Source organism: Helicoverpa zea, chromosome 18 (genome assembly GCF_022581195.2).
Source record: "Helicoverpa zea isolate HzStark_Cry1AcR chromosome 18, ilHelZeax1.1, whole genome shotgun sequence".
Taxonomy (NCBI): domain Eukaryota; kingdom Metazoa; phylum Arthropoda; class Insecta; order Lepidoptera; family Noctuidae; genus Helicoverpa; species Helicoverpa zea.
In genome coordinates, this window is record NC_061469.1 from 8542989 (window position 1) to 8563912 (window position 20924).

A 20924-nucleotide genomic window follows, 5' to 3' on the forward strand; every position below is an offset into this window, starting at 1 on the left:
TTTAAACGCCTTCATAATAAATAATATGTATTTCAAATGTAATAAGTCGTATAATTTCAAACATTCAAGCGTAATAGTAAAATAGGACCATAAGCGCCATCTAGTAGGAAAGCAGACAACTATAAAATAATGTTATTTATTATGAACCTGTCCTATACAATATATACATAGGTAAATATATATAGCTGATAGTGATTTAATTGTATTATGAAGGAAATTAATTTCATTAATTTTCAGATTGTGCTACAGTCATTCACGAAGTTGATGAAATAAACAAACAATTTTTTTTTTATTAACTAACGGTCGAATCAAATCTCGAATCCTATTATTATTATACTTTATTGGTGAAATCAATTCTTTTGTCTAGAAATATATTATTTAGCAAGGCAAAATATATTATTTATTCATCTTGGTTAACTACCAATTTTTACCGAAAATCAAATGGAAATTCTGCAATAATATTTACTCAGATTTATTCATATTTTAGGAATGCAAATAAAGTCTTTGATCAATTATTTGTTTTCAGAATATAAGAATAGATTGCGTAAATACAGCCGTGTTTTGAAATTAAATAATTTGCGAAACCATAATACTTGTTTGAATTTGCGAAACCACAGAGACCGCTGTCTCTGCATATTTTAATATAATGGAGAAAATACGGTATTTTTTCTCAAAACACTAATTTAAACTAATTATCATCCATTGAGCCGCTTTGCGTCCATAAAACGTTCCTAACAAAACATTAAAGAAAAAACAAACGAAGACCGTCCAGTATTTTTTAACGCAAACATTAAAAATTCAAAAGGGTCTTAAAATCGCCGAATAACCTATAATTATATAGTTTTTAAACGGCAATCTTAACGACGTCAAGAATGACAAAAGATAAAACCGATCGCGGAATCCTTCGGCTCGCGCCTCTACCTGGCTTTGCCGACGGCCGACTGCCGAGGCCGAAAAAAGAAATACCGCAACAATCTGTGCCGCAAGTTCCATATAACTTGTACCCTCTTTGGACCGTGCCATTTATTACATACAACCTTTTTATACGCCGCCTTTTGTCTACGTCATTTTCTTTTACTGGAAACGCCGCCAAATGAGCCCCAGTCGGGAAGATGAAACATCGGAAATTAAAGATAAAACTGTTAACAGCGTATTACTAATTACAGTAAGGCTTTAAAATTACATTAAGACTCATAAAAGTCATTGTGTTGTTCGAATGTGTTTATTTTGTTTCGTCTCACAATGGAGTGAAGTTTCTCAGTTTGAATAGGCAGCATTAACGGGAAACATTGTCTTGGGTGGTAAACATAACTTCGTTAGGTACAGCCAGTCCATTTTGTAAATAACAGGCAAATTAATAGGTGCCTATTTGTTAAACAAGATATTTCGTGATTTATTATTATAAATTACACTCTACATTTAAATCCATGTCCTGCAATGTTTTTGAATCAAGATTAACATTCCTACAAGTTTACCTGAGCTCACAAAATCTTGCCCAACACGACATTCTTTGTGACGTTACCGAGAAATAAATGAATGCCACGTGCCCTTTGATTTACCGAGTCCACATGAAATGCCTTCTGAACTCAAAATGTTGTTTAACTCGGCTGCCAGTTATTAAAATATTTCGTATAAAAAACCAAAGTGTTCCTCAAGAATTCCCTGGGAAAGTATGTTACGCATGCTTGAAACTCGATCGTCGGGCCACACGTGCTCCCGCGCATGAATGGGACAGGGCGGAGGGCAGGGAAGGGCCGCGGGCCGCGGGGGCGCGAAGAAGGCTTTTTTCAGGCAGTTGAAGCCGAGACGCGGCCGGAGACGCGCGTCCTGTGCTTGCAAGCTCCAGATCGTAACCCGACATTAAGTTAGTGTGTGCTAAGTGTAGTTCGAGCAACCTTTTTTTTAATTATGTAAGTATATTATTTTAATTTCGTTTAACAGTTAATTTATGTATCATTAGATTGTACCTATCGTATTTAAATATTTATCAAAATCGAGACTTTGCCGCATGGTAACTCATGGGATTTTAGAGCCATGGTTTTCCGCATATGATTAAAAATACTGAAATAATATAATCGGACGATCCTTTATACTGTATGTGTTTTGTGATATGATAAATATTGATTCATTACAATTAATGCTTTAAAAATTAACTAATTAATATTAATGTTAGACGCATTTTAAATAAATCAGTTTTTAATATAAATAATTAATATCATTATTTTTATCAGATACAAAATGTCTTCGGACCCGGCGCCGTTATCCAAAACGGCGAAATACAAGAAGATCACAAAACCACTTTTGGAAAGAAAACGGCGCGCGCGCATCAACCGGTGCCTGGACGAACTTAAAGATCTCATGGTTGGAGCTTTAGAGGTATGTTTTGTATTAACGTATGTTTTATTATGATTCTGTTTACCATTTACAGTACATTACGCGTTTCAAATGATGACACACTCACGTTTATTTTTGCATAATTTATGGAAATAAGTATCAATATCATATCTAACTATGACTCGCCGGCTTATGTATAAATTCTAAATTTAGCTCAAGTGTTCTAAATATATTCGAGTGCCATCAAAGATAAAAGATAACATCACGTACATAGATATCGCGCTCTATCTTTACCTTAACTCATTAACTACGTGTTTGCATAAAAACTAAACCTTATTTTACTGTTCATCAAAATGCAATCCATCATTCATTCAGTCACCATTTATTTTTATCGCGGACCGGTCGTCCTTCTGTTTATTACTGCGCACTTACCATGAGCCGTACCGACACCAAACAGGAATATAAAAGTACAAGTTCCATTAAGAAACAGGAGTTGCTTATTCACATATGTGTACAGTTATATTAATGTGACGTTTGTACCGTGAGAACGCAGCGCCGCACCTGCACTATACTCTACTCACTTTTTTCTTTTTGTCACAGATCGATGACGACAACCTGAGCAAGTTGGAGAAGGCAGACATCCTTGAATTAACCGTTAACCATCTTACAAAGTTGCACAGCCCTAGAGACCCGGTTTTGGAAGCCAAGAAGTTCCAAGCGGGTTTCGGACAATGCGCGGCCGAAGCGTGCCGATTTATTATGTCTGTGCCAGACTTAGACGCAAACGTCAGCCAGAATTTAATCAGTCACCTATCCAGACTGATTACCGCTCAACCTCTTACAATTCAAGTACCAGAGAGACCTAACTTCTCGCCGCCGACGTCACCGTCATCCGTCATCTCCGATAGGCAACATTACTACAGCGATCACGACAGATCTTCATCGGATGCGGAGGATTCAGTATACTCAGGCGAAGGCCCGAAACAGTGGGCGTACAATAGACCCGCTGCGAGGGTCACCAATAAAGTACCTCCCACCGGGCTGCTCACAACCGTCGACAATCTGAACCATCACGGCGCGCCAGAACAATTGAATGCTCAGAGAAACGGGGCGTATTTCAAAAGAGTTCCGGCTGAGGCGAAAGATGTAATACTGCAAAAAATTCGTCAACACATAATGGACAAGCGAAGCAATGACAACATCGACGTGAACATGAGCGCGGAGCCAGCGCCCGAACCAAAATATTTACAGAGAGACGAACCGTACAGAGGCGAGTATTCGTACCAATACTCACCACCGAGCACGAACAGCGATACTCTTGATCTCCGAAAGGTTAGATCACCAGCGAAGGTGAACGAAGCCGTGTCGCCAAAAAAATCCGTCGCATGCTCCGGCGCTAATCAATTAGACACGACTCCCCAGAGCAAAGTTGAAGTGACACCCAGTCTTCCGGAACACTGCGAATTGCCGATGGATTACAGCAACTTACCGCCTAAAAAGAAAAGGAAATTGATTGAGTACCAAGAGTATAAAAAGCAGGAGGCTGCCCGTCGTCAACTTGAGGCTTTTTACGATGAAAAAAAAGAGCGTCTCGGCGAGGGACCACCGGCGGACGAGGACAGCAAATGGCGGCCATGGTGATTGTGTCCCCTAATCACTCGCCTATTGTGATATTAATAGTCTCTTCTTCCATAAAAAAGCTTTAATTTGATTTAATTTATGTATGTTTAGTCAGTAGTGTGTAGTCCTTAAGTGCCTTATATTTGCTTTAAAATTGTTTATGTACTGAATGTTATTTATGTGCCATTTATTTGATCTCGATGTCTTCCTATAAAATTGTATTCATGTTGTAGACTTGCGCAGTCTTCCATGTAAAGTAACAATTAATGAACAATACGATAATAAATGATGTATGTATCGAATTTCTTGTTTGACTCCCCAGACCTTTATTATAAAAATCTTTATGGAAAAAAGTTATAAAGAATTAGCTATTGATTACAAATCTCGTTGGCTTTCGATGACAAAAGCTCGTTAGAAAAAACGAAGAAAGGCTTCGGCACGATGGGATGGATGGAGTAGCTCAATCGAGTGCTGCATGGCACGGGTTCGATTCCCGTACTGGTTTTTTTTGCAAACGCTCTTATATACGTATTTTCTTTGTCAATGAAAAGGTTCAGAGAAAGAAGTTGTAGGTTTTAGAAAGACAAGTTCATCTAAAATTATATTAAAAAAAAACAACGTAAGTAGGAATTCAGAACCTCTTCTGCTCTTCCTTTTTGGGAAGTCTGATAAAGAATTCATAAAAAATATCTTTGCTGTTAAAAAAATCAAAAATCATTAATGTACAATTATGATAATTATTAATCAAGAGGTTCAAACATGAAATATTTTACATGCCTGAGTAATTCGTAAAAAGCTTAGTTAAAATAATACTCAGAGCGCCCTCTGTGAAAAGAAAAGTAAAAATAAATCTACTTACTTAGTTTTTATAATTATATGTATCTAATAAAAGCGCCATCTGTTATTTTTAGCCGCAACTATTAAGATAGGCAACGTGAAAATGAGGAGTACGATATACCCGCGCACATATTATACTGACATCTATTGTTTGACTTGGCAATCCTTTAGAATTATCATAGATGGCAGCACATACGTCCCAACCATTTTAAGATTAATTGCTATTGCCTAATAGGTGGCGCAACTTTAAATACATGATACATTTTCTGAAATTCGGAATAAATAATCTTAAAAACCCTTTGTGAATATTATAAAATTAATCTCCGACTGGTATGTGTTACACACTTTGAATATTTCGATATTGTTTTATAAGAGTAATCCTTCATATTAATACTGATGTCACAAAGAATTAAATTTTAAGGCAAATTATATTAAATAAACATAGATTTTTTTCTTTATACTCATACACATACAGCCCTGTTTTGTATTTTAAATTACAAAATAAATTATCTTACCTATTAGCTACTTACAAGACTACGACCAAATTCTTGTATTCACTACTCACCGCTAGATGGCAGATAAAGTCCAAAGTACGCGATGTGGTTTGCCGCCTCCTTGAACGTAGTAGTAGTGGAGTGCAGTAAAGTGGGGCGCTCGGCGAATCAAACTTCTCATTCATTCATAGACGCGCCGGCCGGCCGGCCAGTCGGTAACACCGTGACAATACGACAAGTCGCACTCACGAACAACAAAAATGTGCTGCGCGCAATTTGTAACGAACTTCGAATTTTAAAATACGATTTTGACAGTTAACAATTTGACTATTATTGTAAAATTGTAAATAAATAACTTGTGAAAACTGGATTGTTTACAGTGAATTTAGTGATGAATTTATGTTATAAGAGTGTAGTGGAAAGTGTTATCCTGTGCGATGTTGTGGTAAGGCGATGCTTGTAGGAGAACAGTCGCCGGCACCACGGGTGGTGGCCGGGCTAAGAAAACTTCGACCTGAACTCACTCCTGGACCTATTCCTACGCCTGTAGATCCTGACTTTAGGATATCAGGTCAGTATTCTTTAAAAAACTGAAGTAAACACGGCCCTACCGGTAAATATGATGCAATAATCTCATTCATAAACATAACCTACTAGATTTTGTGAATTCATAATTTATTCGTAACTCAACTCAACTTTGATGAAAGCCAACGTGATAATTTCGTAACTAACAGGCTCCCGCTTAGTTTTAACTCAAGTTTTTTGTATCAAACATCTGGCAACTAGACACAGACTACACAATACAAGACATAACACAGTTCTTATAATGAAATACACAGGACGTTGACCATTCCTTCAAACTGTCAGCTGTGTAGCACATGTTGCAGAACTCGGTACTCAACAATAATAAACTTACTTCTTGAATGCAAATAATTTAGATGGATCAATCTGAATGCCATTGTGGTTTTTAGATTAGAATAATAACGCGTATATACTAAACCCAGGCTACATATGTATAAAAATTGGATTGCCTAGAAGCATGAAAACTCGCGTCCTTATTTTTATGTAAACAGTAACAAATTCGGAAGCAACCTCCAAACTGTACGACCTAGGTTTGATAAAAAGCTAAGCCAAGGAATTTCCTTGAAGTTAAAAGAAAACATTTGTTTATATTTCGTTAATTTACCTTCCCTACTACCTAATTTATAAATGCGAAAGTCACATTGCCGATCTGTCTATCACTCTTTCACGTCAAAACGAATAAACCAATATTAATGTAAAGGGCATAGTAGTGTTCCCCGCACCCGGGGAAAAAAATAGCATACCTACTATTTTTTTCCCCGGGTGCGGGAATTAATTCATTCGGGAGCTAGATGAAACCGCCGGAAACATTCACTATTCTATAACCTTTATAGGTAAAACTCCTACAATAACATTTAAGCACGTTTACTAAAGACTACTATGTTTACATTTAGTGATGCCCTAACAGGGTCTAACGTGCATCGTAATTCCACACTATGCACCTTGCAGGTGCACTTGGCACAAACATTTCAGTAGCACTTCTCTTAGAATTCATGCACCTAGGTATCATCCTACTTGATGACTGACTTGCTAAACGTCTTTGTCGTTTACTTAATATTTTAAATTCCTCGTATCAAAACAAACAAAATGAGTCCAAACTCGAGGAGTTTCCTACAACCCAGAGAAGGCTTCTAATGGGCACCACCTGGTTCTTTCGCATGCCTTTAGTAGAAATAATGGAACCAGCCCAGAAATATGGAAGAACCAGGTGGTGTAGACCACAGGACACTCGATGAATCCTAGGGGCCTAGGTATTTATTCATTTCTTTCGAAATCAAGATACAAATACATACCTAGGTGCCTTCAAAGTTTCAAATGGATACCTGTAACAAATTAGGAAAGTATTAGTAAAATTCTGATCTAGGTAGAAATCTACACGTGCATGTAAAAACAATAGCCATACATAAGATCTAGACTTCTCCATCCAGTCTATGTTATTACTAAGTCAACAATCTTAGTCTGGAGTCTAGACGTTAGACTAGCAACGATCAATAGAGTTGACTCATGGCACGGTAGTTACCCTGGTTATGGTACCTATTGTAAGATTAAAATCTATTCAGAACACTTAAATTCATTGCAGTTGTTTTGGTTGATGTTAATCGGTTGAAAACATAATTCGTGAGATGTCAATGAAATTACAGATTACTATCAAAACTAAGTGTTCGATGATTGGCGCCTTCTGCCCTGGGTACTTAAGCTCCATGGTAGGATACGAACGCAAATAAGTCGTTAGTTATTTTGTGTAAAATACTCCCGACATATCTGAAAGATCAGATCCTTTTTGATACAAAAATAACTGTTGACTAAATGTCCAGAATATATAAAAAAAGCCTTCTTTTAACATATTGTCATATAAAGTTCCCATGACCCCAGCCTACCTGGAAATGTCGCCATATTTTATAATCAAAATGTTTGGCGGAACCGTGAAGTTTTAGCTCAAAAAAATAACAATGGGAAGATACATCAGCTGTTTCCTAGCTTATAGGAGATAAAATCAACTGTTTAACTGTCAACGGCGCCTCACAATAGTTGGTGGATTTCACGGAATCGGTTAATCTATCAAACCTTTTTTCTTGGCTAATTTTACGTAGACGCGTCTGTTAGGAAATCAGTCTCAGCTATACGTTTAATAGATGAATTAAGGCAAAAGTACTCTTCATACACAACAAATACCTAGGTTTTAATACTGATCTAAGAAGACTAAAATCTGTAAAACATTACAAAAAGTACTTAAGCAAACTTGCTACAATGTTTGCCATCTATCGAAAAAAAAAAGATTTTTGGAAACGCATCAAATCATCATGAATCGATTACCAATTCTGTCCCTTTCAATAATACCTAAGTACCAAAGACTCAGTAGTATAATTATGCAGGTACTTTTCCTATCTATCGTATATGCACCTACCTACATGACAAAATATTGGCAGACTGATAAAAAATGTTATCGATCGCTATCGAACACAAATGTCCGATATGGAATTATATTATGTCAGTGGAAAAATTGTTGTTTTGCGTAAAAAACTACGAAGATCTGCCAAATTACGCTCAAGCTGAGAGATTGCCGATCAATATTTACGCATTCCAATTATCCACACAATTGATTGAATGTGAATTCACGCGTCTGTCCAACAATCTGAGGAAAATTAGAATTATAAGCATTCTAATTTTACGTATGTAAACCGCACAATACGAGAACACGAAAGTAAATGCATATTAATTTTGTGACGAAAATAACTAATAGGTAATTCGGTGACCACGCTGTTACAAAAAAAAGACAAACTTGTTGAATCCAGTTAAGTAACTATGTAGGTAATGTAATACTATGGTAATCGATGGCCTAAGCCCGAAGCCGGCCAATACTTGTCAAGGACATATTTTATTCTTACAACTAAATTGGATGAATGCTTCTCAAGCGTTATGGGTCAACAGCGCAACTTGCAAGACTAACATGACCTGCTCCAGATGCATTACTTTAAAGCTATACATATTCGATCTGACTTGGATGCCAATCATGTAATAAGTAAAAGATCATTCAACACATCGAATTCTTAACAGTAAAAAGACCCATCCCCATTTACTGGAAGGAACAAAAATACTCCTTTCCCAAATTTTATTTCAATTACTCTCATCGGCTCGTAATTGATTATTTCAGTAATATCACTAACGCACCATGAAGATACATTTTATAGCACAAGATTATGTACTATAAGAATCTCTCCCAAATAGTGTACCTATAGCTAAAGCTTAACTTCATTCAATTTGATAAAAATCTGTAGCTAACTTTAATAATTATATTTGCTGCCATATTTCCTTTGGTGACGCATGGCTCCGGGTCACGAGATTTTGAGTTCAAGCGGATAGAAGAATCCAATCATGCATCTCGTATGCCTGACCTAGGTCACTCGAACATATGGTATTATATTGGATTTCTGAGGCCCGTTGGATGTTGATAATGCTACCACAGCATGAGAATTTGAGAATTACTTTCGTGAGGAAAAGGTTTGAGATGTACAAATACTGATTAGGTCTACAGAAACCATTAGCTATAAAACAGGAAACTTTTCAGATAATCCTTATTTACCTGTTAAGTTGCTACATTTTTACCTAGGTATTATTTCGAACACATAACAATAGTCACGTACGCCCATTATGCCAACGAAAAAGTATTACTAGACTACTAGAGCAATATGAAACTAAATATTAACGTAAGAACATAATAAATTGTAACAATGTGCTCAAATTATGAATAATCGCTCTGGTACGTTGACACGGCTTGCCACAATTTGCGGTTAGCACCCTTTGCAAAGCGGCTCTGAAGTTGTGATAGCATTGTGTCCAATGCAATGACTGACCTCATTCATGTAATTAGATTTAAGTAAGAAAATATTAAATAATACTATGTTGCTTTATTACTTAGCGTTTTCTCAGAAATTTTGAAATAGATCTTCATTGGAAGCTGGACCATCTGTTTCAAGTATATAATACAAATGGTATAAATAATATTAAAGTCCTACTTCTCTAAATTGTATTCTACTTCATTATGAATGAATCAATTTTCTATGACTTGAAGAAAACTTAATTGAAATACTTACTAAAGAAACAAGTAATATTTCAATTCAAAACAGCATATTATACTCCACAGTGACCACGCCACGCATACATGCGAAGAATTCGTGAACTTGACACTTACCTGTCAACTACCTACTTGATACCTTAAATTCCTGACGTTGCGAAATGCAGCCAGTATAATGCCTATGGAGTGATGAAGATTATCATGGCATCCGTCTCGACACAAAATTAGAATTCTGACCACGCAATGATTTGTAACGATTCGAAAAGCTACTAAATTTTAAGTGGTGTGTGGCATTGTACAATGTCAAGTGCATTTGGTCTTGACTGACAGTTAGGTGACTGACTTAACTGACTACCATTTGATCAAGAACTGACTTTCCTTCCTCAACATTTCATACCTAATGAGAAACCACAGGTATTCTTGAGACACATCATCTCTAGAGTATGACTAAATCGAAGATCCATTTATTGAATGTAAGATATTTGCATGAAGTGTAGTTAATGTGACTCAATAAAATTAATTACTTACGCATGTAAAACATGTAACACAGGAAATGTCGATAAATTAATCATGGCAGCTTTGATCAACATACATGGCAGACTATTAAAATTATCATCCAGCGTCATGAGGCTTACTGCGTCAGATAATAAATTCCTCCAATTTTAACGGATGAACTACCTGCCTTTATTGTTTGATGCCCGATTAGATACTTGATCCTTGTTAACCTTGCAATGACAGTTGCATCAGAATAAATCGATCGAACCTTATCGGTGATTCATGCTTCTATGAAATTATGACATAATTGCACTTGCGTGTGTTGTTGACAATGATTGCAAGCTCAATGGTTTTATATGAGGTCTGTTTATGCTTCATAATAAACACAAAGCTAACACGGTATCTTGATTAACTCCACGTGTCAACAAGACTGAACCTTGAATTCTCCAACACTCCAACGATTAGGTTTCTTCCAGTAATCCCCTTTCTAATTTGTCAGAATGTAACCAATATTCTCTTTGTCCATAGGCGTCCTCCGCCAGTATTACAATGACGACACAGAATCCTGGGCTTGGGTGCGGGCAGCCGTCCGTAGTGGTTGCCTGCTGGCGTGGCGGGACGGTACCCTGCCCCGACGAGCTGCAGCGAGACTGCCCCTCAGAGACCTGCACCTGCGAACTGCCCACACCTTGCCCAACGCCTTCCAGCTGTCCCGGCTCAGAGACGACTCTGCCGTCGCCACGTTTCAGGTGATTCTTTGTTCCAACTTCGACCTCAGCTCCGGGTGCCCCTTTGCTTGAACGCAAATTATAAAACGTGTTTCCTACGTGTATGCTAAATCGCGAAAATTGACAATCACGTCACGACATTTGACAAATGGCGAAATATTTCGAACGTGCTTTAAAGACATTCCGGGTTCCAAAATTCAATATAATAAACTAATTTACACGAAATGAAGTAGGGAAATATGATTGCACTTAATGAAAATAAACATTCTCAAGAAGGTTAACGGAGCAACAAAAACGCGCTAAGTGGACAAACACGTCAACAGCTGTATTGATGCAAAAAATCATGAGTTTTCATTTTACACGTCTAGATATTAGGTACACCAATATTGCAAATATTGTCAATCGATCAAGTTACAAGACGAGTTGAATAAATCGTTGCAACTCATTCAAGTTAATGTTTACTTTAGAATAAAGCTTCAATTTATTTCCCAATTAGGTTCCTATTCATTTGTTCACATCTTGATTAATGATTTTCAATAAATCCGCCTCGGCATCGTCTTATTTGCGGCTGTATTGAATATGCCAATTCATCATTTGCGATTTAGCCATAATTTCCATGCAATAGTGGAGTGTCATTTGTCAGTCTCACATAATAGGTGTAATAACGCAAAATCTAAGAACTGGCGGGATCCTTGAACATACGACAGACTTGGATAATATTTCATCGTTCTAATATGACAGTCTACACACAGATATTGTATCAGCACAATACAATAGCGAAAAAATACTACGTCTGCAATCTTTGGTACAAATACAATGTACGTACACATGTATTATCTTCGAACTGCTTTCATTTCCTCGTCGCGAGTGATTTTACGATGTCCGGGAAGTGTATCGATGAAAAAAGAATAGCGGGTATTAGTGGTTTTATGATAGCGTGCGTTGCGGAAATGTTTTTGAGTTACCGACTAGGTAGCTTCTCTGAAACTAGAGCACGTGTTACCATGACTACTGCAAAGCTATTTCGAGATGTGCTAGATAGACTGATGGCATTCTTTGTTAGCGCGGAAGCTGTTTTTGAGATGCAAATGAATAAGTAATCAGTGGCAAAGACTTATGGCTATAGGAGGTATGGGATTAAAAGAAATAATATACTAATTTGATATTGAAATATTTATTCTATACTTTAAATGGTACTTGGAAGCAATACGTCCGTCTAACAAGATCCCGTGACGCAGTGTGTGTAGAGTTAAATAAACAGTAGATTGTTCAGATAGAACAAAGAACAATGTTATCGAAAGTTAGGGGTATTAGTTTTTGCTTTATATAATCCAACACGCCCCCTCAAAAATTAATCCCTAACTTTTAGTCATTCGTTAGTTTACTATACAGTATCTAGTCTACAATTCAACATTACAAAGTGAATACCAACTTATAAATACGACGTAACATATTATACTTCCAAGTAAGGTCTGGGACAACTGTACAATAATGGTCCAACATTTGCTGCACAGGATCAGGGAAAACCCAGAAAAACCTGATCAGACCATTTCATAATGAAATTGTACTTAAATTAAAACTTATTCTATACCCAATCCTTTTCTCAGTCTTATAAAAGACACGACTGGTAAAGGTTTTGTCAACAAGTCTGCCAACTGGTTACCTGTGGAAATATAATTTAATTTTATTACATTTTTCTCAACTTGTTCTCTAGAGAAATGATATTTTATATCTATGTGTTTGGACCTTTTATGACTTGTTGGATTATTAGCTATGCTAATACATCCGTTATTATCTTCATATAAAATAATGGGCTTATTAATTTTTAAGTTTATGCTTTCTGCCAGAGACTTAAGCCATAATGCTTCTTTAACAGCTTCATATAAAGCCATATATTCGGATTCAGTAGACGAGACCGCTACTGATGTTTGTCTCTTTGTACACCATGTAATTGTATTTTGATCAAATAATTTAAACACATATCCAGTAGTGCTTTTCCTATCATTACAATCGTGGCCACCCCAATCTGAGTCGACATATCCACTTAGGATGTTATTGTAATTATTTCTTGTATATGTTAACTTCAAATCAATTGTGCCTTTGATATATCTTAAAACTCGCTTTAAGCATAACCACAATTCTTTATTGTTCTTATTTGTGTACCGACTTAAAATATTTACGCATGTACTTAAGTCCGGACGCGTACAAAGCATAATGTACATTAAACAACCGATCAGGTGACGGCATGGTGCGTCACACTTCTTATCAGCGTTAAGAGCTTCATAGTTTAATTTAAGCTCCATCGGTGTGTTTATAGGATTGCAATCACTCATATTAAATTTATTCAAAACGGTTTTAATGTAAGCACTTTGGTCTAAAGTAATTTTATCATGGTGTCTCTCTATTTTAATGCCCAAAAATAATTTGATATCGTGTAAGTCGGTCATTTCGAATTTAGTCATTAAATATGCTTTGAAATTATTCATTGTTTGCAAATCTGCACATGCTATAACCAAATCATCGACGTACAAGATTACGTAAATATTTTTAGAAATGTCTCCTTTACCTTTCATATATATACACCTATCTACTGGGGAGTTCTGAAAACCTATTTCTTTGAGACATTGTTCAAATGTTTCGTACCAACATCTAGCTGATTGTTTTAAGCCATAAAGAGCTTTGTTTAATTTGCATACGTAATTATCTTTACATTTTACACCTTCAGGAACTTTCATGTAGATTTCTTCCTTTAGTGTACCATTTAGAAATGCTGTTTTTACATCCATATGATGAATCAGTAAATTATATTGATTTGCGTAGCTAATTAAGAATCTAAAGCTTGCTATTCTAGCAACTGGTGCAAATGTTTCATTATAATCACTAAGATATTCTTGACTGAAACCTCTAGCGACAAGACGTGCCTTATATCTTGAAGGTTGACCTGAAACGTCATTTTTAATAGTGAATATCCATTTACAGTCTACAATATTTTTATTTGATGGTTTTGGTACTAATGTCCATGTATTATTTTTCTTAAGAGAATTGAGTTCTTCTCTGACTGCTTTTTCCCACTGATTCCTATCGTTCAGAGATTTAATTTCATTTAATGATTTTGGTATATTACTTGTGATGGATAACGCACTATAGACATCATAGTCATTTTCATTATATGATTTACGCGAACATGTTTTCAGTCTTTCACTTCTTCGTAAATTTAAAAATTCATCAGGTTTATCCTGATTTTTGTGTTTCAAACTACTCTCAGATTCATTTTCAGGTTCATTCGGTATTTCATGACTACCGATTTTTCGAATTTTACTTGTACTGCATTCATCAGATTGAGAGCTATCTGATTTAGGGCCAGAACTATGAGACTTATAAGACACTGATTTTGTTACGGAGTCATTATCAGTTTCGTCTTGGGAATATGTATTATTACTCCGTTCAGGTCGTAATGAAGGCCTAGATTCGATAAAATTAGTCTCATCAATTACAACGTCCCTTACAGTTTCATATTTTTCGAATTCTGTATTCCAAACTTTATAACCATTGGGTTCATAACCTACCAGTATTCCTTTCCACGACCTATTGTCAAATTTGTTTTTACTGGTTTTATTATGAACATATACAGTTGAACCGAAAACTCTGAGATTTTTAACGCTTGGTTTCCTATCATGCCACATCTCGTATGGTGTCTTTGATTGACTTAAAGCTTTCGTAGGCGTAATATTTATTAAATAAACTGCAGTTAAAACTGCATTTCCCCAAAAACGTTTTGATGCTTTAGTGCCATTTAACATAGCACGAGCTTTTTCTGTTATTGTGCGAACCATACGTTCTGCAACACCATTTAACTGTGGGGTCCTAGGAACTGTTAAATGATAGCTTATGCCTCTTTCTCTACAGTAGTTTTTCATTTCGGTGGATAAGTATTCACCACCGTTATCACTATAAAGATTTACTACTTTGAAATTGAATTTAGCCTCACTTTTAGCGACATAGTCTTTAAAAGCTGTAAACACTTCTGATTTGTAAGTTAACATATACACCACACAATAATGTGTGTATTCATCAACAAATAAAACAAAATAATTTCTGTTATCTATTGTTGGAGGTGTTATAGGACCACAAACATCTGAATGCACAATAAACAGAGGGCGTTTAATGTAACTTTTGTCTTTAACTTTATTAAAAGGCAGGCGAGTCTGCTTCCCATTTATGCATGCTTCACACAACTTATCATTTGGAGTTACGGTATTTATTTCATCTAAGTCATCAATCATATTATGACATTTTAACTGCAGGAATTTAGTTTTACTTATATGTCCTAGGCGTTGATGCCATAATTCATATTTATTTTCATTAACATAACATGCTTGGGAAGCGGATTCCCCTTTTATTACTGGTATTTTAAACTCTAGAACTATAAGATTATTCAATGTCTTACCTTTCATGATGATTTTACCTTCCTTTGTAATTTGTGTGCCTTTGTCATCAAATATTATGGTGAATCCTGCTTGCTGCATCTTTGATACCGATATTAAATTATATGGTACTTCGGCACAGAACAATACATTTGTAAGTATTCCTTGCACTCCTGTTTGACTGATAAGATTTATGTTTCCCCTTTTAGTTGCTGAAATAAATGTATTGTTTTTAGCTACTGAAATTTTTAAAGGAGGATTTAAACATTCAAACGATGTGAAGAGATCATCTCTATTTGTGATGTGATCAGACGCTCCTGAATCTAATAGGAATTTAATTGTCGAGTGGTCTTTTTCATAATGGTATGCGCTTGTCATGAACGCAAATCCTGAAAAAGAAGAATTCGAGGTCGTTCCCTCTTGCAGGGCAATAGTTTGGACTTGTCTTGTCCTTTCTGGGGCATTGTTTTGTATATTTGTCTGTCTTTTGAAATAGAAACAATCCTGTTTCTTGTGTCCTTTGCGTCCACAGTAATGACATTTCACAAATTTTTGTTTGTTTGTTTTCTTGAATGTTGTATTCTTCAAATAGTTTTGTTTTGTGCGATTGTATCTGTTTTTATTATATTTTTCTTCAACATGGAGTATCTTTAAACTGGTATCACGACTCTCGTTTTTTTAATTTTACTTCGTGATCTAATAGTCTAGTTTTTACAAAACCGAGAGTGATATTTTCTTCAGATAGTGTCTCAATTGCAGTGATAACGCCATCATATGTATTCGGGAGAGTAAGTAATAAATGAGCTACTTTGTCCGTTTCCTCTAATTTAGCTCCAGCAGCTGATAATTCTGTCAGCAGATCGTCAAATGTTGAGAAGTGTTTGATCAAGGGTATATCGGCTTTTAATTTTAATCCCAATAATTGTTTTCTCAGCGCTAATTGAGTTGCTACACTTTTCCTTTCATAGATCGCGTCAAAATGTTTAAAAACTGCTTGAGCAGTCCCATTTTCATTAATATAATTAAGATATGAGTCCGCCAAATATTCGACTATAATACTTTTGGCTGCCTTATTATTCTTTTCCCACTCAGCGGATCGCGTTCCAGGAATTTCTTCGTCAATAACACTGAGCAAGTTTAACTCTGAAAGCAGTGTACGAATTCTAAATTTCCATACACTGTACTTTTCTCCATTAAAAGGCTTAATGTTTCTTTTCACTTTTTCCATTGTCACAACTTTATTTTTATTTACAACTATGCACTTTACTGTCACTACGCACTACTGAATGTTCTCACTACTAAAAGTCCTTTTTCGCACTGGGCCCATAACCTATAGGAGGTATGGGATTAAAAGAAATAATATACTAATTTGATATTGAAATATTTATTCTATACTTTAAATGGTACTTGGAAGCAATACGTCCGTCTAACAAGATCCCGTGACGCAGTGTGTGTAGAGTTAAATAAACAGTAGATTGTTCAGATAGAACAAAGAACAATGTTATCGAAAGTTAGGGGTATTAGTTTTTGCTTTATATAATCCAACAATGGCCTTACTACAAAAACTTTAACCACTGTTTTACACTTGTCTAAAAAAAATGTGGCTCCAAAATGAACCATATGTCAACGTCATAATTTGACATTTTTTTGGACAAGTCTTAAACTGACGTTAAAAAGTTTTTGTGGTAAGACGGTTAGATTTTTACTTGAATCTGTGTTTTATGTGCTAAGGAAACTATTAAACCTCAAATAGTTTACTGTGACATAGGAAGGAAAATATTACCGCAATAGCATGTAGCGTTTGTCGCAGGTTTTTCCTGCTAAACCCTTATATTATACAAGCAAGACGTAAATCATGTATTTTCCTCGTTACAAGATGTCAGGATCTTTCTACTAGAGTTGCCACGAATAGTGATTTGGCCGAATACCGTATACCGTATACCGAATATTCGGCAGCACTGTCGGCCGAAGCGCCGAATATTCGGCCCCCGAATATTCGACGCAAAATAGGTACATGTGGTTGAGCACGTGCCGCGCCGTGCGTAGGTAAACAATAAAGAGACAAGTCGCAACCTGTCTTCCTTATTCCCGCTTAGATCGGAAGGCTGATCCTTATTGGTGGTCAGCAAGCGAAAAACCGTACCCAAACCTGTCGAAATTCGCTAAAGTGTATCTTTCTTCTCCAGGGAGTAGCGTGTATAGTGAGAGGTTATTTTCAGAAGCTGGTATCATTTACGACGAAAAACGTAATCGTTTGTTACCAACAAATGCTGAAAAGCTGGTTTTTATTCATCACAATTTTTTTTTTGTAATATGTCGTCTTCTTTTTCATGTTTTAATATTCGGTATTCGGCCGAATAATACGTACTATTCGGCCGAATACCGAATATCAAAAAAAAAGGGCCGAATAGGCCGAATACCGAATAGTTGCCGAATATTCGTGGCATCTCTACTTTCTACACTGCAAAACAAAAAAAAACAGCATCACGTCAGCATGCTTATTTCATATTTTATTTCCCATTGTATGTCCACAAAACCAATAATATTGTCTATCAGTGACGGCAGCACTAAATCGTCATAAATCAGTGATTCGTGTTTACAAGATTAACACTCCATCTGTATTGGACATTATATCGAGTCACGTAGTCCGTACGCCACTAGTGATCATTGTCCACGAGACAATGAGGACATAAATAATTATCAACATTACTAATGTAACTGATGAGCCTCGGGCTACTCAGCAAATCGAGAACAAAAATATTTAGACTTGACCCGAGACCACTATGACATGAGATAATTTGATTGTTTTTAAACATGTCCTCTGGTTTGTAAACTCTTTTTGAAAATAAACTTTAGTTAAATAAACGTTTGTGGTAGTAACTTTTGTACTATCCCGACGATCTGCCTGCTTCACCAATTTATTTCTTACCGTAACTTATTCCATTTTTTACACTAGGCCATGTTACAACGTCTTCCAAGACGTTCTATCCCCCTTCGAATAACGCCTTTCTCACGATTCGTACACTTTAATAGACCTCAATAAAGCGAAACAACCGTAAATCAAAGGCCTTTGTGCATTGCAACCTTTTGATGTAACTATTTACCATAAGAAGGGCTAGAACGCGAAGGTGTTGACACGTAAAGGAAACACGTTTTAAGAAAAAATCATTCTATAATGCGCTCCCGGTTTTAAAATACATCTATAAATGCAATGTGACCGTGACTAGTTCAGTCCTTGCGATCAGATGTTCCATTATTGTCACCCTACCAACCCTGCATGCTCACTTTTTATAATTTGCGCGAAGGACCTTATAATAAAAAAAACATTATGCAAATCGCAACGTTTCTCAAACAGATTAAGTCATAAATCGTACTTTTATATCTCGATACCCGGTGAAGATGAATGTTTCAATTAAGTTTATTGTTGCAGACTTGCAATGCGGCGGAATACGCGAGATGGGTGCGAGCGCTCTGCGTCGAGATCCTCGGTCAGACGCCGCTGCCGCAAGTCCGGTTTCTGGACGTGCTACCCGCCGCGGACACCGCCAGTCGGGAACCAAAGAAAGAGGCTCCTCAACAGGAGACACCCTCTTGCCCACCTAAACCGCCCCCGCGAGCTCGTCGAAGGTTATTGACCTCCACGGAGACGCAGCTAACGCGCAGGGACCACTCCCCCGCCGCCACGGATGAGGGCATCGTCGTCGAAGACGACGACTACGACTCATCGTCCGATCGCAGCTTAGACCTGACCCTCTCCCTCGACGCCTTGAAAACCACAGACGTGGTAGATGCGCCAGTACGGAAAGCAGAGGTCATCAAATGTGACAGCTGTAGCAAGCTGAACGCGGGCACGCAACAGCACCACACACTGCCACGCGCTGCGCGATCCGAATCGGAGCAAGGACGCCGCTACTTGAAGAGATGGGAGGGCACGGCGGGAGGCGCCGAGCGGGGTCGGTTTGCCATGGAGGCGGCTAGACGAAAGACATCGTCGCTGGAGCATCGGGCAAGGTCCTGCTCCCCGAATGTCCATGAAGCTATTGCGCAATATGTCCCGGTGAGGGAGCGACGCGCATTATTTGAGTCATTGTCGCGGACCAGTGGAGGGCTGGCTCGCAGCAGCGAGCAGCTGGCTCGGATCGAGCGATCCCCGGAGACGACGCCGCGACGGGCGGCGTCGCTGCACGACCTGCAGGCGCCGCCGACGCGGTCGGTATCGGACCTGCGGCAGTTCTTCGAGGCGGTGGCGCGCGGCGCGGGCGCGGCCGGCGCGTGCGCTCAGCGGCACAGCGCGCCACACTACGCGCCGCGCGCCTTCACCTCGCTCACGTGTGCTTGACGCATACTCTGTTGTAAATACTGTAGATAGAACCGGCGTTGACCGCTATCTCACTAAGTCGTTTGTTTTAAGACTGTTAAAAGTATTGTTATAGAAGTACCTAATATAAATAAAATGAAATGTATTGTCTATTATATTCAGTGTTTTTATTCAGCCTGTTGCCTTGTTGTCTGAAGAGACATAGGTTGCTTGAAACTTAAAAATGTCGCAGTAAACTCAATCAAGTATAATGTTTTTCTGCAGCCTTGTTGCGCTTAAGGCGTTGTTTTAATTGAAAATTCATTTAGTTACAAAGACAATTGGTGCTGTACGTCATTAAATAACATTTGTAAGGTAATAGGCGGTGAAATGTCAGTGGGTATGCGCGCAAAGGTCGCGAGTCACGGAGCTCCACTCGTGTCCTCCAAGTAATCTTACTTTGTGTTGTAAGGAACATTACGTTGCGAAATGTTAAACAGCACATTTAGCTATTGTTGTCGTGAGTTCTCATTTTGCGAAATTTGACAAAACGGTAACGGCATGGAGTATAATGTAGATCAGTATTGCGTGTGTACTGTTATGCAAATCGTGAAGATAACACTTGAAACTATTGTAGGGCTGCGCTGTCTCCGGACACATGCATCGTGTACTTTGTACAATGACTGCAACTGCTATCTTCACCTCTTTACGATCGTGACAGCTTTGTTCCCCCTCCGAAGCGAAAGTGGAATGCACGAACTGCTACAAATGATAAGATTCTAAAAACAAAAGGACGTAATACACGATAGATACCTATGGCTAATGAACACAAAATGGTTATATTGTGTGACAAGTGTACCTAAATGGGAATATGTATGTTTGAAGATTAGCAATTTAAAGTCCATGTTTTTATCAACTTCCTGAAAAGAGCTTAGGATTGATTAGGTTAAAAGAGAGATAATGAGGGAAAAAATATCCTTTTAGGCATCGATCGATTTTTGCTTTCAACATTATTTATCTGCAGGATAAATAAAAGCGCTC

The 20924-nt window shown here is 37.4% G+C and overlaps 2 protein-coding genes across 2 annotated transcripts; both read left to right on the forward strand.

The window, feature by feature from the left end:
• The first annotated feature begins 822 nt into the window (after positions 1-822).
• LOC124639071 lies at positions 823-4256 on the forward strand. Its single transcript, XM_047176295.1, has 3 exons — positions 823-1910; positions 2232-2376; positions 2935-4256. Exons 2-3 carry the CDS (start codon positions 2239-2241, stop codon positions 3973-3975), a joined length of 1179 nt encoding a protein of 392 aa, XP_047032251.1. The 5' UTR covers positions 823-1910; positions 2232-2238; the 3' UTR covers positions 3976-4256.
• A 1214-nt stretch (positions 4257-5470) lies between these two features.
• LOC124638780 lies at positions 5471-20061 on the forward strand. Its single transcript, XM_047175875.1, has 3 exons — positions 5471-5856; positions 10963-11183; positions 19017-20061. Exons 1-3 carry the CDS (start codon positions 5739-5741, stop codon positions 19923-19925), a joined length of 1248 nt encoding a protein of 415 aa, XP_047031831.1. The 5' UTR covers positions 5471-5738; the 3' UTR covers positions 19926-20061.
• Positions 20062-20924: the final 863 nt, after the last annotated feature.